This window comes from Schistocerca americana, chromosome 7, assembly GCF_021461395.2.
Source record: "Schistocerca americana isolate TAMUIC-IGC-003095 chromosome 7, iqSchAmer2.1, whole genome shotgun sequence".
In the NCBI taxonomy this organism is placed as follows: domain Eukaryota; kingdom Metazoa; phylum Arthropoda; class Insecta; order Orthoptera; family Acrididae; genus Schistocerca; species Schistocerca americana.
In genome coordinates, this window is record NC_060125.1 from 356,223,309 (window position 1) to 356,240,688 (window position 17,380).

A 17,380-nucleotide genomic window follows, 5' to 3' on the forward strand; every position below is an offset into this window, starting at 1 on the left:
CCTAACTAACCTAAGGACATCACACACATCCATGTCCGAGGCAGGATTCGAACCTGCGGCCGTAGCGGTCGCTCGGCTCCAGACTGTAGCGCCTAGAACCGCACGGCCATTCCGGCCGGCCAGGGTGAGTAAACATCACTACTGTACACATTCTTTGTTTCGTGTTGATTGATATCACACAGAGGTGAGACAGTTTTTCTTCACCAAAACGTTAGCCTGTTTATTCATTTTACGATATACAGAATGTCTATGGACCACTGCTAGCAACACGACAGTCTATAAATAAGATGCGCACCAGAACTGTGCAAAATGTTTGGATTATAATCCCAGGATCGTGACAATAGTCTTTCCAAGATTCTCACACGTAAAATCATGCCCTGTTAAATTACATTTAGTCATTTGACAAGTAACTAACAATCCTCAATTACAAACGGTATGTTTTCCATGGTGTAACAAATATGATAATATGAAGAAAAGGTTGGTGCATCAAGTCTCCTAAACCAATATATTAGAGAAACAAAGCAAAACGACCATTGCCAGAAAAGCAACAAAGCTCGTAAATGCGAATGCCAACATCGCAATGCCCCAGAAGCTAACGTTACATGACGCACTTTAAACATCTACCCAGTAACTCATATTCTGCATACTGTTCAGGACATAGACAAAAAACACATACATACAAAGCTTTAATCAAAATACATTTGAAAAACATGTCATAAAGTACATTTAATCCAACCCAAAAAACATAGAATTTAAATTTGTGTGACTAATTAGGCACTACAGATTACTTCCACTGATGTGTTTAGTTAATAAATTTTAAAATTGCTATATACAGTCTGATTGTAGAGATCTGTACCTCATAGAAACTTGTAGGATAGCGACCAATGCTACGTCTAAGTGTGCTACAATGAGTAGTCCACGTAATGACTGGTCATGAATGTCCTTATGGGACATGCTTCAAGTACAGAAAGTCATCCGCGAACAGGTAATTGCAATGAAATATCACTGATTAGTGACACAGTTAAAGAGAGGATCCACACCCACAATCACTAACTGTCAGTTTACTATTTAACATTACGTAAAACTGTTGACAAGGAGGCACAAATCAGTGTGTACAGGACACAATTATCAAAACATGAATCAGCATTCTAGTACACCGTAGATTATCATACAGTGTGGCATCGTTTAAGCGAATAATTCACGGCTTTGCATAAGCCTTATTAACATTACGTACATTCGAGCAAAAAGCTATGTCAGTCAAGGATTATTTGATAAGATGTCAAGCGCTCTTACATATTTTCATTGGCATACACGTATCCAGAAACACTATACAATACTTCGCAAATAAAACAAGTACAGGTATAACTACAAGCAACATTAAAATAAATTTCTACTTTAGAAATTTTTTTGATCTCTGTAGTACTCTAGCCTATCAGCTTCACAAGAATTGGGATGTGATAGGAGGAAACATCCTTCGTGGAGAATTTTCACAATACGGTACGAGCCAGTACACAATAACTGACACTTCTTGTTCCGTTTCTTGAGAACAGATGACTTAGGATGACATCTAGGAAGCACCATCTCGTCTAGATCAAACGACTGCTTTCGGCCTAGCTTTTCATCATTCGCTCTCATTCGTGTCACAGCCCTAGCATTCAAAGGCACAATCCCTTAGGTGTTTTTCCTTCCCACGAGATATCACTTCTTGGGGCGAGTGGAAGTGGAGCCACCCACTCGTTTCTCTCTACTTTGTTTAACATAATCTCGTTTGGTGTGTGTCCTTGGAAAGATGTGGAAGATCGATTTGCTCAAAGAGGGTGATGAAGTCAACCCACTTTGTTTATGCGTAGTATGGGCTCGAGTTAAACGGTTGAATTTCTGTAAATTTTTTCTGTACAATTACTTTCCGGGTGGAAACGTAAAATTAAAATCTGCTAGATGTTATGCTCACAAAACTCGCCCAGTAAAATTCGAAGCTTTATCGGACAATATGGCATTTGCTTTCCGAAGCGAGGGAAGCAGTCATTTAACATCTTCCCTTCCTTGAGGGTATGGCCAAGCTATGTCAATGAAGGCGATTTCTCCAGGTTTAGTTGTCAGAATCGGTGGAGAGGAGGAGATAGAGAGACGGAGGTGGAAGGATGTGATGGGCAGACACAGGGAGGAATTGGTGGACCCAGAGGGGGGTAGGAGGAGGTGTATTCAATGTATGTGTTGGGCACATACACAGGTGAAGCCGGTGGAGAAGCTAGTTGTAAATATTTTCCAGACCAGTTTTATTTTTGTCATCCTCTACTTGCTATTTTAAAAGTTAAGCCACCGAATTAATGAAGACGTCTGAGGTAACTGCCATTGCAACAAGTTCGAGAATGTTTTTCTACAACACTGCCATTGTGTAAGGCTTCATTCTTAAGTTCATATCGAATTCGTACTAATAGTAGTTAACTTCACACAAGAAATATTACTCAGATAAGAGAAGTTGGACAGAAACAATTGAGAATGAACAATTATTAAGTAGAGTTGTTGAAAAAGGATAAACATTACAGGAAATGTAAAGAGAAAAAAAGTTGTTAGTGCACTGTCTAAGAAAATAATGCCTACTGGCAGACTACCAGACAACAGTTATTAGTGTATTCTGAAATTACATCTCCTAATGTCATGGTTTCAGGACATTAACAACATTCAAATTAGTCAAACTAATGATAATATTCACAAGTAGAACGTAATACCACGACCTCAGTTGTTAAACTGGTCAGCGAAGTCATAGTCTCACTTTGTTTGCATTACTGGTCCACACAATGAATAAGAGGCAACATCATTTCCTGTATACGAGTGCAATCAGTGGATGAAACCCGTATCACTTTAATCATGTCAGACCAAAACAACATTTATTCATCCACCTTATTCGACAGCTGCGTATGGACACCCTTTATGGTGAGGACTGGATGCTCTAATTGATGCATGGGTTCTCCTGAGACAACAGTTAATGCCCGTCACACAATCCCCAAACTCCCTTGTGTACAAGGTATAGATTAAATAAAAGTTTAATGACATATTTGAAAATACTTGTCTTCCGACTGAGCATGTTAGCAGTTTTTAAAGACATTTCCTAATTTAAATGTTAATCACAATACCATTATGCATTTTTGCAACTCTGTTAATTTAAAACGAAAAGTCAGTCGGGGTGGATTTTCCTACAAATTCTAAAAGCTGTCTTCAAAATCTCGTATGACGCCGTTTTCTTCGTAAATCTCTGAAACGTCAAAAATTAAAAGAAAAATGATTATTTGTTACGGTCATAGATGGGATTTAATTAAAAATTGATTGCAATGACAATTTTATATGCCAATATTTGAAGGTATGGTATATACTTAGGACGGACGGAATATTTTGCGACACTGTGCTTCGAGTTTACTATACACTCGCTGACGAGCGGATTCCAAACAATACTAAAAAAAAATATTCTGTTTTATGTGATACAGCCACAGCATGTGCTTCCACTGGGCACTCATTTGGCACAGGCAGTGAGTTGGAGGGATGAGGAAGAGGAGTCCAGCATTCACGAATGTTGCAGGTTAGATTGGCTGACAGTAACGTGGCGTGGCAAAGCAAGTTCTGTTACACGAAAATCCTTACGTTTGATGCTAACTATAAACGCTGCATGTGCAGATGTAGTGAGCCACATTGGATAACTGATTACTTACAACAAGATGATACTAATAAATAAATCCCCCTGAGGTTTCGTTTTCTTATCGTTACAGGCATGGTATGGGAAGCATTCTCGGTGCGCAGAAACTGGATCTCTCTCACAGCCATCAGTAATTCGGGCTTCTGCAGCGTCCATGGCCTCAAGTGCCTCACCATGGCGTGGGTCATACTCTATCACGTCTACAAGATTGACAACGTTACTCCCGCCATCAACTGGGACACAACTGTTACTTCGGTGAGTTCAGTGTGCGTTGTGCACTTCAGTAACCATTTAAATGAAATCAGCTTTATTTATTTCATTTACTCATTAGTCCGTTTCGTTACCGCTGTACATCCCTCCCTTCTTAATGCAAATATGTTTTTCCGTAGATTTCATTCCTCAACTATTCTGGCTATTAGCCGTTTCGTACTTTATTTGACATCTTAATTTTCAAAATTCTTCGCCAACACTGCATTTGAAACGCTTTCATTTTCCCACAATGTGCAGTACATTTCTGTATAGTATTTCGCATCTGGTGTAACTTCATTTTTAGGCTAATGTTAATATACAAGATGTTCCATTTATCGTGACCAAATACCTGTTTTATCAAGAAGCTGTATAAAAGCCGGCCGATCTGGCCGAGCGGTTCTAGGCGCTTCAGTCCGGAACCGCGGTGCTGCTATGGTCGCAGGTTCGAATCCTGCCTCGGGCTTGGATGTGTGTGATGGCCTTAGGTTAGTTAGGTTTAAACAGTTCTAAGTCTAGGGGACTGATGACCTCAGATGTTAAGTCCCATCGTGCTTAGAGCCATTTGAATCAGCTATATAAAATATGTATGAAGAAAATGTTGATTAGCTACCAAGGGGACATTGACAAGAATGATTGCCTTTCTTTTTACTTCCTCTGCTACGAGGATATGAATAAAAGTACGCCTTTCCATATAGAACCTTATATCTTTTATTCGTTAGCCACTTGTTTCCTTTAAAAGCACGCCTGTGTGTGTGTGTGAATTCTGAAGGGACCAAACTGCTGACGTCTTCGGTCCCTAGACCTACACACCACTTAAACTTAGTTGAACTAACTTCTGCTAAGAACAACACACACACCCATGACCGAGGGAGGACTCGAACCTCCGCCGGAAGGTGCCGCGCAATCCGTGATATGGCATCTCAAACCAAGCGGCCACTCCGCGCGGTGCACGCCAGTCATTACTGTTTTACTGACTTACATTCTCCATGGAGGCGTGGAATGTCTACCTGTTATTCGTTGCGCTACATTTTCTGATCAAATGTAACTGGACATCTATTAGTGGACGTTAGTATAGGGAGTGAACCTTCGCCCTTATGACGGCGTGAACTCTGCTGGAGACACTTTCACTGAAGTGTATGAATGTGTGTCGAGGAAGGGCAGCCTCTTTCATACCACGACAAACAGCGAAAGGTAAAACAGCGTTGGACGCATGATTATGCCGAAATGAAGACAGTCCTGCCGACCGAAAAATGCCGCGCCGCAATACTAAATAAAAAGTCACGCGGCACGGATACTTTCGGGAAGGACCGAACAAAGCCGAGACAGGCCGAGCTTGGGCCTGCCCGCTGCCTATACATCGCGCCCACGTGCTGCTAGGCACGGCATAGTCAGCGCGGATTTAGAACATCTCATTCCAATTATGCTGAAGACTTGCTCCAGGTCCACACAAGCTATGAAGGCATCATCATTTTTATGTTTGTTGGCACAGCAACACAAAATTACCACCAGAAATTTACACTAAGGACACAGACGCGAATATCGTAAGAATGAACTACAAATAATATCTTCTCACAATATAAGAATATTACCACACTCTTAAAACCATCTCATAAACGATCAGACCTACTTGGCTAATCTTACTTATTAGATTACTAGACCACACAGAACGTTATTAACTATAGGCACACAACTTCAAGTGTGTCACCCACCACCTCACAGTCACTCAGTTCCAAATCATTACTCACATCTAGTGCTAGATGCTTTCCCTATAATCACTGCCCCTCTCCCAAACTCCTGCACCAATGCATCCATTTTTCTACTGTACATCCAAAATTTGTCTAATTTACACACACACACACACACACACACACAAAGGCACGCACATATGAATGTGGAAGTGGAAGTGGAAGTGTACAAAATAATTCATTGACAAGATTCGCAGTACTCACAACATACAACCTAAGCGAAATACAACTTAACATACGAAACCACTTTTCCAGGTATGAAACAGGTAAAAGGAAATAATAACTCTGATTTTATCCATACTGGATGAGAGGTCGTGGTTGTGAATATACATGTTAAAAAATATATCGGCTCAACCACTTGTTTATAGTGTAAAACACTAAGATTGACGCGTTTCGGAAGTCAAGCTTCCATCATCAGAATAATAAAAAGTAAAAGAACCTGTTAAAACTCGCTAAAATGGAACATGCACCAGGCACAGTAAAATTGATAATAAAATTAAAATATCGTGGCTACTTCCCTTGTTGCAGCCGTGTCTTCCAAGGTGCATCTCCACGTAGTCGTCAAAATATTTAAAAAAACTTTAAAATGGTGTCGCCTGATTATCCACGCTATGTATCGTAATTTCCAGTTCTTCTAGTAGATCCAGAACACACTGAATGAACAGCTAACTGGTGATAGAAATAACTTTTTTAAACATTTCACTGGTTTCTTTTAGTAACTACATTTTTAGCAATTGGCAGGATACCATCATTTCATGAGGTCCTTGGAACATGGATACGTTATCTGTTTGTATAGACATCTCTGTGACTTCCTTGTTTACTTGCGCGTGAGCTCACTCGAGTTTCAGTGTCGTGTTTGGCTACGTGGTGTGTGTTACCAACGAAGACGCACGGGCGGTTTACACCGATAGAGGAGAGAGCCATGTGGTTAGATGTTGAACACCATAGGCGACACCATTGCAGAGGTTTTTTTTATATTTTGACGACTACGTGGAGATGCACCTTGGAGGACACGGCTGCAACAAGGGAAGTAGCCACGATGTTTTAATTTTATTATCAATTTTACTGTGCCTGGTGCATGTTCCATTTTAGCGAGTTTTAACACGTTCTTTTACTTTTTATTATTCTGATGATGGAAGCTTGACTTCCGAAACGCGTCAATCTTAGTGTTTTACACTATAAACAAGTGGTTGAGCCTATATATTTTTAACATGTAATAATAACTCTACTAAGACAACAGTAGGGAGACAGTCGACTTATTTGGCGTTTGAGTCATCAAACTTCTGACTGGTCTGATGTGGCCCACCACGAATTCCTCTACTGTGCCAACCTGTTCATCTCAGAGTAGCACTTGCAACCCATGTCCTCATTTATTTACCATATGTCTTCGTCTCTGTTTTCGTCTAAAGTTTTTACCCTCTACAGCTCTCCATGTAGTACCATGGAAATTATTCCCTGCTCTCTTAACAGGTGTCCTGAAATCCTGTCCCTTCTTCTTATCAGTGTTTTCCACATATTCCTCCCCTGTCCAACTCTGCACAGAATCTAATCATCCCTACCTTACCAGTCCACGAATCGTCTATAGCACAACATCTCAAATGCTTCGATTCTCTTCTGTTCCGGTTTTCCCAGAGTTCATGTTTCACTGCCGCAGAATGCTGTGCTCCAGACGTACAATCCCAGAAATTTCTTCCTCAAATTGAGGCATATGTTTGATGCTAACAGATCAGATATCTCTTGGCCAGAAATGCCCTTTGTGCCAGTGCTAGTCTGCTTTTGATGTCCTCCTTGCTCCATCCGTGATTTGTTATTTTGTTCCCTTGGTAGTAGAATTCCCCATCATCTACTTTGTGACCGTCAATACTAATCTTAAGTTTCTCACTGTTCTCATTTCTGCTGCCTCTCATTACTTTCATCTTTCTTTGATTTACTATCAATCCACATTCTGTACTCATTAGACTATTCTTCCCATTCAGCAGTTCATCTAATTTTTCTTCACTTTCTTTGAGGATAGCAGTGACATCACTGAATCGTATTATTGATATCCTTCCACATTGAGCTTTCATCCCTCTCCTGAACATTTCTTTATTTCCACCACTGCTTCTTCGATGTACAGATTGAACAGTAGGGGAGAAAGACTACATCCCTGTTTTACACCCTTTTTAATCCGAGCTCATCGTTCTTTGCCTTACACTCATATTATTCCCTCTTGGCTCTTGTACATGTTGTATATTACCTGTCTCTCCCTAAACTTTACCCCATTTTTCCTCAGAATTTCGAACATCTTGCACCATTTTACATTACTGAACGCTTTTTCCACATCGACAAATCATATGAACGTGTCTTGATTTTTCCTTAGTATTGCTTACATTATCAGCTGCAGCGTCAGAATTGCCTCTCTGATGCCTTTACCTTTCTTAAAGCCAAACTGGTCGTCATCTAACACATCCTCAATTTTCTGTTCCATTCCTCTGTATATTATTCTTGTCCGCCACTTGGACGCACAAGTTGTTAAGCTGATTATGTGATAATTCTCGCACTTACCAGGTTTTGCAGTGTTTATAGTTGTGTGGATGATATTTTTTTCTAAAGTCAGATGGTATATCGCCAGATTCATACACTCTACATACCCCCGATTCCGATAGTGGATCCCCTATCTCTTCTAAACCTCCTCCCGTCAATTTTTCTGTCACATCAGGCAAATCTTCACTTTCATAGAGGTCTTCAGTGTACTCTTTCCACCTATCACCTCTCTCCTCCGCATTGAACAGTGGAATTCCGTTGCACTCTTAATGTTACCACCCTTGCTTTAAGTTCAGTGAAGTTTTTTTATTTTTCTATATTCTGAGTCAATCCTTGTGACAATCATGTCTTTTTCGATTTCTTCACATTTTTCATGCATCCATTTTGTCTTATCTTCGCTGCACTTCCTATTTATGTCATTCCTCAGCGACTTATGTTTCTGTATTCCTGAATTTCCCAACATTTTTGTACTTTCTTCTATCATCGATCAACTGAAGAATTTCTTCATTCACCCATGGTTTCTTCACAGTTACCTTCTTTATACCTATGTTCTTCTTTCCAACTCTTTCCAACTGCTGTTACTGCCCTTTTTAGATGTGTCCATTCGTCTTCAACTGCACTGCCTACCGAGCTATTCCGTATTGCATTATCTATCGCCTTAGAGAACTTCAAGCGCACCTCTTCATTTTTTAATACTTCTGGTTCCCACTCTTTGCATATTGATTCTTCCCGACTAACCTCTTAAACGTCAGCTTAATCTTCATCACCACTACATTGTAATCTGAGTCTGTATCTGCTCCTGGGTGCACATTCCAATCCAGTATCTGATTTCGGAATCTGTGTCTGACCATAAAGTTCTCTAATTCACACATACATATTATGTATACACTCCTGGAAATGGAAAAAAGAACACATTGACACCGGTGTGTCAGACCCACCATACTTGCTCCGGACACTGCGAGAGGGCTGTACAAGCAATGATCACACGCACGGCACAGGGGACACACCAGGAACCGCGGTGTTGGCCGTCGAATGGCGCTAGCTGCGCAGCATTTGTGCACCGCCGCCGTCAGTGTCAGCCAGTTTGCCGTGGCATACGGAGCTCCATCGCAGTCTTTAACACTGGTAGCATGCCGCGACAGCGTGGACGTGAACCGTATGTGCAGTTGACGGACTTTGAGCGAGGGCGTATAGTGGGCATGCGGGAGGCCGGGTGGACGTACCGCCGAATTGCTCAACACATGGGGCGTGAGGTCTCCACAGTACATCGATGTTGTCGCCAGTGGTCGGCGGAAGGTGCACGTGCCCGTCGACCTGGGACCGGACCGCAGCGACGCACGGATGCACGCCAAGACCGTAGGATCCTACGCAGTGCCGTAGGGGACTGCACCGACACTTCCCAGCAAATTAGGGACACTGTTGCTCCTGGGGTATCGGCGAGGACCATTCGCAACCGTCTCCATGAAGCTGGGCTACGGTCCCGCACACCGTTAGGCCGTCTTCCGCTCACGCCCCAACATCGTGCAGCCCGCCTCCAGTGGTGTCGCGACAGGCGTGAATGGAGGGACGAATGGAGACGTGTCGTCTTCAGCGATGAGAGTCGCTTCTGCCTTGGTGCCAATGATGGTCGTATGCGTGTTTGGCGCCGTGCAGGTGAGCGCCACAATCAGGACTGCATACGACCGAGGCACACAGGGCCAACACCCGGCATCATGGTGTGGGGAGCGATCTCCTACACTGGCCGTACACCACTGGTGATCGTCGAGGGGACACTGAATAGTGCACGGTACATCCAAACCGTCATCGAACCCATCGTTCTACCATTCCTAGACCGGCAAGGGAACTTGCTGTTCCAACAGGACAATGCACATCCGCATGTATCCCGTGCCACCCAACGTGCTCTAGAAGGTGTAAGTCAACTACCCTGCCCAGCAAGATCTCCGGATCTGTCCCCCATTGAGCATGTTTGGGACTGGATGAAGCGTCGTCTCACGCGGTCTGCACGTCCAGCACGAACGCTGGTCCAACTAAGGCGCCAGGTGGAAATGGCATGACAAGCCGATCCACAGGACTACATCCAGCATCTCTACGATCGTCTCCATGGGAGAATAGCAGCCTGCATTGCTGCGAAAGGTGGATATACACTGTACTAGTGCCGACATTGTGCATGCTCTGTTGCCTGTGTCTATGTGCCTGTGGTTTTGTCAGTGTGATCATGTGATGTATCTGACCCCAGGAATGTGTCAATAAAGTTTCCCCTTCCTGGGACAATGAATTCACGGTGTTCTTATTTCAATTTCCAGGAGTATATATATATATATATATATATATATATATATATATATATATGTATATATATATATTGTACAAAATAATTCATTCACAAGATTTGCAGCACTCACAACACACAATCTAAGCGAAATAAAACTGATCACACAAAACCACTTTTCTGAGTATGAAACAGGTAAAAGCATAGAAATAACTCTACGAAGACAACAGTAAGGAGGCAATCGACTTTTCCTTTCTTTTATTTTATTTTTTATATTTTTTTATCTGAGTCATCAGTCTTCTAACTGGTTTGATGCGTCCCACCATGAATTTCTTTACTGTGCCAACCTCTTCATCTCAGAGTAGCACTTGCAACCTACCTCCTCAATTATTTGCTGGATGTATTCCAGTCTCTGTCTTCCTCAAAAGTTTTTAAACTCTACTGCGCTCCCTCAAGTACCATGGAAATGACTGAAAACTTCCCATATCTCCTCGCATTTTCCAAGTATACCTCCTTCTCTTGTGATTCTTGAAAAGAGTATTCGCTATTACTAGCTGAAATTTATTACAGAACTCAATTAGTCTTTCTCCTCTCTCATTCCTAGTATCAAGCCCATACTTTCCAGTAATCCTTTCATTTACTCCTTCCCTTACAACCTCATTCCAGTGCCTCATGATCATTAGATTATCATTTCCCATTTACGTACTGATCTACCAGTTCAGTATCCTCAAATACTTTTTCTATCTCTTCATCTTCAGCTTGCGACGTCGGCATGTATACTTGAGTTATCGTTGTCGATGTTGGTTTGCTGTCGATTCTGGTGAGTACAACCCTATCACGATGTGTACATACTAACATACTCTGTGTCCTACCTTCCTACTCATAACGAATCCTACTCCTGCTACACCATTTCCTGGTGCTGTTGATGTTACCCTATACTCATCTGACAAGAAATCCTTATCTTCTTTCCATTTCACTTCACTGATCCATTGTATCTATATTTAGCCTTTGTATTTCCCTTTACAGCTTTTCTAGCTTCCCTGTCACATTCAAGCTTCTGATATTCCACTCCCCGACTCGTAGGACGTTATCCTTTTGTTGGTTATTCGGTCTTTTCCTCATAGTCGTCTCCCCTTTGACAGTCCCCTCCCGGAGATCCGAACAGGGGCTATTCCGGAATCTTTTGCCAATGGAGAGATCATCACGACACTTTTTCAATTACAGGCCACAAGTCCTGTGGTTACACGTTACGTCTCTTTAATTCAGTGGTTTCCATTGCCTTCTGCATGCTCACGTCGTTGATCATTGCTGATACTTCCGTCTTTAGGAGCAGTTTCGCACCCCATGGGTAAGAGATTGCCCTGAACCTCTGTCCGCTCATCCGCCCTCTTTGACAACGCCATTTATAGTATGCCGGAAGTTTTCGGCTCACAATGCTGATTTTTGTTCAAAGTTTAAGCGGTGGCAGGGTCCAAACCTGGAACCAAAGACGTTTGTATTACTAATAGAAAACCCTACCCCTAGATCACGGCTGCTAAGTTTGTTACTATTAACTTTGTTTTGCAGTACAAATGTTCGTCGTCTTCCGACGATAATACTAACTTATTCCGTGCACAGTGGAAACAGCAAGACATTTCGATGAAATAACACACTGAATAGTGTACTGAACATCCCTGCCTCACCCTCCTTTTGCCATGCACGTAATGTCAACGGAATTGTGCTAGGATATGCATGTATTTTAGTCAGCAAGCTCTCAGACGAGTCGATATTTGTTCCAAGTTCAGAAGGCATAACCGGAAGTGACGTCATGAATTCGTAAGGGGGCTGTTTTAAGATGTGTACCTATGCTTAGTCAGCAAAGTCTCAGACAAGTTGAGGCTTGCTGAGATATTCAACCTTGCACAAACCGTATTTCTCATTAGAGAGATGTGGGCTGCACATATTGCACATATATCAGGTTGCTATCAGACACTATAACACTGGACTGCCAATAACAATTAGAGAAAGGAGTGTGTAATATTAAAGAAGGTGTATTTAACAGTTATCTGTGTCATAAATTCCCCAGAGTGATCTGCCTGGGATATTTCAGCAACTTCATATAGACGACTATAGGCTTATGGATCTTGATTTAAAGCGTGATTTAACAAAACGGAGATACGTGATTACCTAAAACCAAACCGTGACTTCTATGTGCAAGGAGACAGCATAAGTTAGGAGAAGTTAGGAGAAGATTACAAATGTTTAGTTTTGCAAGATAATTTTAATACCCTAGCATGAGATCACTATAATATTTATCTGACTTTGAAAAGTAGTCGGAGATGGGTAGTTGTAAGCATGGAAACACTCGTTTCTTATCAATTCGAAATTGTATTTAATTGAGACATTAAAAAGACTATTCAGTATATTATTTCATAAGTGTCATTTAATTTCCACCCTGCGACAGCTTAAGTTTGTCCTCGACAAGTGTACCTTGATATGAGATTGCACCTGTGTAATTTTCTGTGCACAGTAGGCCGATGCAGCCGTTGCATAAAGAGGCAATAAGGTGCACAGGAGTCTTCCCATACCAGATCAGGAGGTATGTGTAATGCTCATGGACCTGTCCGCTGTTGGCTCCATTTGGGGCTTTGTTTTACTGTGTCTCACTTTTAAAAGATTCATTTTATTACATGCATTCAAGTTTGCCTTTGCCTTAGCACTTTGGCAAAGTAAAAGTATTGTCATGATTTCCTTTTCTCAGCCTAATCAGTTCCTTTGATTATAAAGGCAGAATGAAACTAACTGCCTACACTTCCTCACAAATAACAACCTGGAAACGACAAATGGAAATCTCAACAAAATAAAAAAAACTTTATTCATACTTCTGATAAATACACGTTGAAGTTTGGGTGTGATTATGGCCAACTTGTGCTGAAGCCATCCTGATTCCTTTATGAACCGTTCTGATTCATAAATAATTTGTATCAATAAGAGGAAAATAAAAGAACACTTATACCTCTAGTAGAAATGTACAACCATAAAATACCTTTGATTTGAAAATGGAATCTGGTATTTCTTCATCAGCCGTCAGCAGTCCTTGTGATGAAGGTCCATGTACTGCCGAAGCTCCTCTCTCCTATTATTCACAAGTTGCAACTTCCAAGGCACCTGGCCTAGCCAGCGAATCGAATTTATCAGAGCAACAACAAAATGTCCAGATGTTCCTGACTGTTTCCAGTGCTTCAGTCTATGAGCTCTGAAAGTGGACAAAAGTATACATTCCAAATATAAACTGAAAGATTTTCCAAGCATGTTTATTTGAGAGCTGTTACTTTTTTAATTAAAATAAGGTTTTCTCATATTCAGATTTCATCATTGTGATTAAATGCTTTGCGAGATAAACACAACATGTGCAGCTGCATATTCTTGCCCTGTTTACTGTTTATGTTAAGGATCTAACAAGCGTTTTTTTCCTCGCAGTGAGAGTTATAAGTAATGTTAGGTGGTCTTCAATTTGCTTTTATAGAACATGTTTATGCTTCAGTCTCGCTGATGCACATTGCTAGCACACATGCTGGCGGCTGGCTCTGATAAACAAACTCACCGACCACGGGCCAACCACATAGGCACACGTAACTCGCAACTGCAACTTGATAACGTGGAGTAGCATGCCTGTTTCTCTCTAGGTGTGAATAGAATCACCCAAGCGCAAATGTTGAGAAAGAGGCATGCAACTATAGCAAGCCTCTACTTGAGTATGGGGCAAGAACAGGCACAGAGCAATTAGATGTAAAGCAAACACATGTAACTGCACCTTTAATCTATAAGTTACAACAGTAGCGACAATAAGCAAGCCATGTGTGTTTTTACTGTTGCATAACAATGGTACAGGCGCTTTAGACATGAAAATAACATTGTGAGATTTAATTTGAGATTCCATTGTGCCTTGCATGAAGCGGTATATTCATCGAACTATACTTGTTGGGAAGTCCAACTTAACCTATAAGTGACAACAGTTGTGTGAATAAGTAAGCCACACAAGTCTGTACTGTTGTAGAACAATAGTGTACAAAGACTGAATAACACCCGTTGCTAAGAGCACATCAATATGTGAGTTACAACAGTAGTACCAGTAAGACAGCCAGTCTTGACACTTGTGTTTTGGACTGTTAGAGAAGAAATCTTTCGATATTTTGGTAAATAATAAAGACAAGCTTCGGTTTCTTTAAATTTCTATTTTATTTTTGTGCAAAGATCGATGAAATGAAACTTTCCTCTGTGAGGGAGCTAGTCCATCGTACGGTGTGTGTGTGTGTGTGTGTGTGTGTGTGTGTTGCTGAAAAAGCTGCATCAGTTTGCTGTGAAGTCTGTAAGGTCTCAGACAAGCCGAAACTTGACAAAGCTGTGCGTGTGTTCTGCTGATGAGCTGTGAGGTTGCTGTGATTACTTACACGATGGCAGCTCTTGGGTACATTCTCACTGGGTGTTTCGTTTCAGTGGGCAGTAAAATACTGTATTGTGACTGCAGTGGGAAAAGGGAGGGGGGATTTGGCTTAGAAGAGCAGAGGGGGGGACTGAGGAGGGGAAGCAGGGAGGGGAGGGGGAAGGAGGTGGAGTAACAATGTCATGCATTTGCCCCTACCCCTGTGTGTAGACAACCCAAATGTCAAAGGTAACTTTGTATTCAGAAGTTCACTGCCTTCCACCTGACAACTTTTGTAAACAGAATGAGATTTTCGCTCTGCAGCGGAGTGTGCGCTGATATGAAACTTCCTGGCAGATTAAAACTGTGTGCCAGACCGAGACTCGAACTCGGGACCTTTGCCTTTCGCGGGCAAGTATCATATCAGCGCACACTCCGCTGCAGAGTGAAAATCTCATTCTGGAAACATCCCCAGGCTGTGGCTAAGCCATGTCTCCGCAATATCCTTTCTTTCAGGAGTGCTAGTTCTGCAAAGTTAGCAGGAGAGCTTCTGTAAAATTTGGAAGGTAGGAGACGAGATAATGGCAGAAGTAAAGCTGTGAGGATGGGGCGTGAGTCGTGCTTGGATAGCTCAGTTGGTAGAGCACTTTCCAGCCCAAAGGCAAAAGGCAAGAGGCAAGAGTCCCGAGTTCGAGTCTCGGTCCGGCACATAGTTTTAATCTCCCAGGAAGTTTCAACTTTAGTAAAGTTTTACAAAAATGAAATGCAGCAATCACAAATGCAGCAAGAGACAAAACAGGTTTTTAAGAGTCGAAAAAATCGCGAGAGTTGCAAATGCAACAAAGGTATTTTCGACGACAGTCTCGGCTAACAAAACCGGGAAAACCTGTCGAAATTTTCGTGATTTTAGGTCAACGAGACGTACCATATAGGTTTTTATGAGTTAATTTGCGAGTATCATAATACGTGGCATAAATGGCCATATCTCTTGACTGTACTGACTTAGAAACTTACACCGCCATCGGAATGTTAGAAACTTACACCGCCATCGGAATGTAGACCTTAGTATTTGAAATAAATTTCAACTTATCAAACAGACAGAAAAATGGTTCAAATGGCTCTGAGCACTATGGGACTTAACTTCTGAGGTCATCAGTCTCATAGAGCTTAGAACTACTTAAACCTAACTAACCTAAGGACATCACACACATCCATGCCCCAGGCAGGATTCGAACCTGCGACTGTAGCGGTCGCGCGGAAACAGACAGATGGTCAACAAAGTGATCCTGTAAAGGTACCGTTCTTTTCTTTAATCATCCTTTCATACTCAATGCACGTCAGAACGAAAGTGTAGTGGATAAGAAAAGAAAATTGTTTGTCTATTTGCAGACGACTGACGACTGGACTACTGTTCCTCTGATAAGTGGCGGGAGCCTGGCTGTGGACTCGTTCTTCCTGATGAGCGGCATGCTGGTGGGCTTCGGGTTCCTGAGGGAGCGCGCCCACGGCCAGCCCTTCGGCCTCTTCCGTTTCTACCTGCAGCGCTACCTGCGCCTGACGCCCCCCTATGCCGTAATGATTTGGTTCTATGCCACATTCTTGCCTCGGCTTGGCAACGGACCCCTTTGGTCTGAGGAGATGGTGGTCGACAGTGAGCAATGTACCCGCCACTGGTGGCACAACTTGCTGTATGTCAACAACTACGAGGTTAGGCCTAACGTGGTAAGCAAGCTTTAAGTCTTCACAAGTAAACAACTGAACAAAAAGATGGACCCCAATCAACGAATTAGCAAAAGGGTATAAATTTCTGAGTTGACCCTACCCGATATAATATGGAATATTAAATCTTCAGACCAATAGTCGAACCACTTCCAACCACTGTTAGCAGCGCCGTTATGAGATGAAATAAAGCTTACAAATACGAAAATATGTAACTCGAGAAATATGAAATATTGTGGTCTAACATACAACCGAAACTCAAACGAAGCAACCACAAAAGGACAACCATAAACTTAGGATTTTGAAACATTTTAATGTGTGTCTACCTAGCTTGGTTGCATAACCCAGAAGAGCTAACACCTCATGTTCATTCACAGATTACTGCCAGTTATGTTGCAGCAACATCTTGTTAAGAAAGACACCTTGGATTGAACAAAGATTAAATGGAAAATCGATCACGGATTTCTTGAAGGAATCATTCAGTGAAAACAACCCATCTACATCTTTTCAACATTTACAAACAGAGAAACACTATGCAAAACACATAAACGAAGCTATAGAAATCCTCCATATTACGCAAAAGGGAACATTGTTGAACATCCTTGAGGAAATAGATATATATTCACATGCATGCAGTAACCCAACAAATTTACTGAACGAACACACCGACCTAAAGCACAAAAAGTATATAGAAAACTTTATTCACATTATAAGTCGGGAAAACGGGTAAAATAATAATGTCAGTGACTCTAAATAATAAATATTCATAGCAACAGCGATAACAT

General features: G+C 41.8%; 1 protein-coding gene across 1 annotated transcript in view; it reads left to right on the forward strand.

Moving 5' to 3' along the window:
- LOC124622927 (nose resistant to fluoxetine protein 6-like) overlaps nt 1-17,380 on the forward strand; it is a 130,231-nt gene that overhangs the window by 29,875 nt on the left and 82,976 nt on the right. The window contains exons 5-6 of the mRNA XM_047148717.1: nt 3,762-3,943; nt 16,266-16,598. Coding sequence (XP_047004673.1) covers nt 3,762-3,943; nt 16,266-16,598 — 515 coding nt within the window. The remainder of the gene's footprint in view (nt 1-3,761; nt 3,944-16,265; nt 16,599-17,380) is intronic.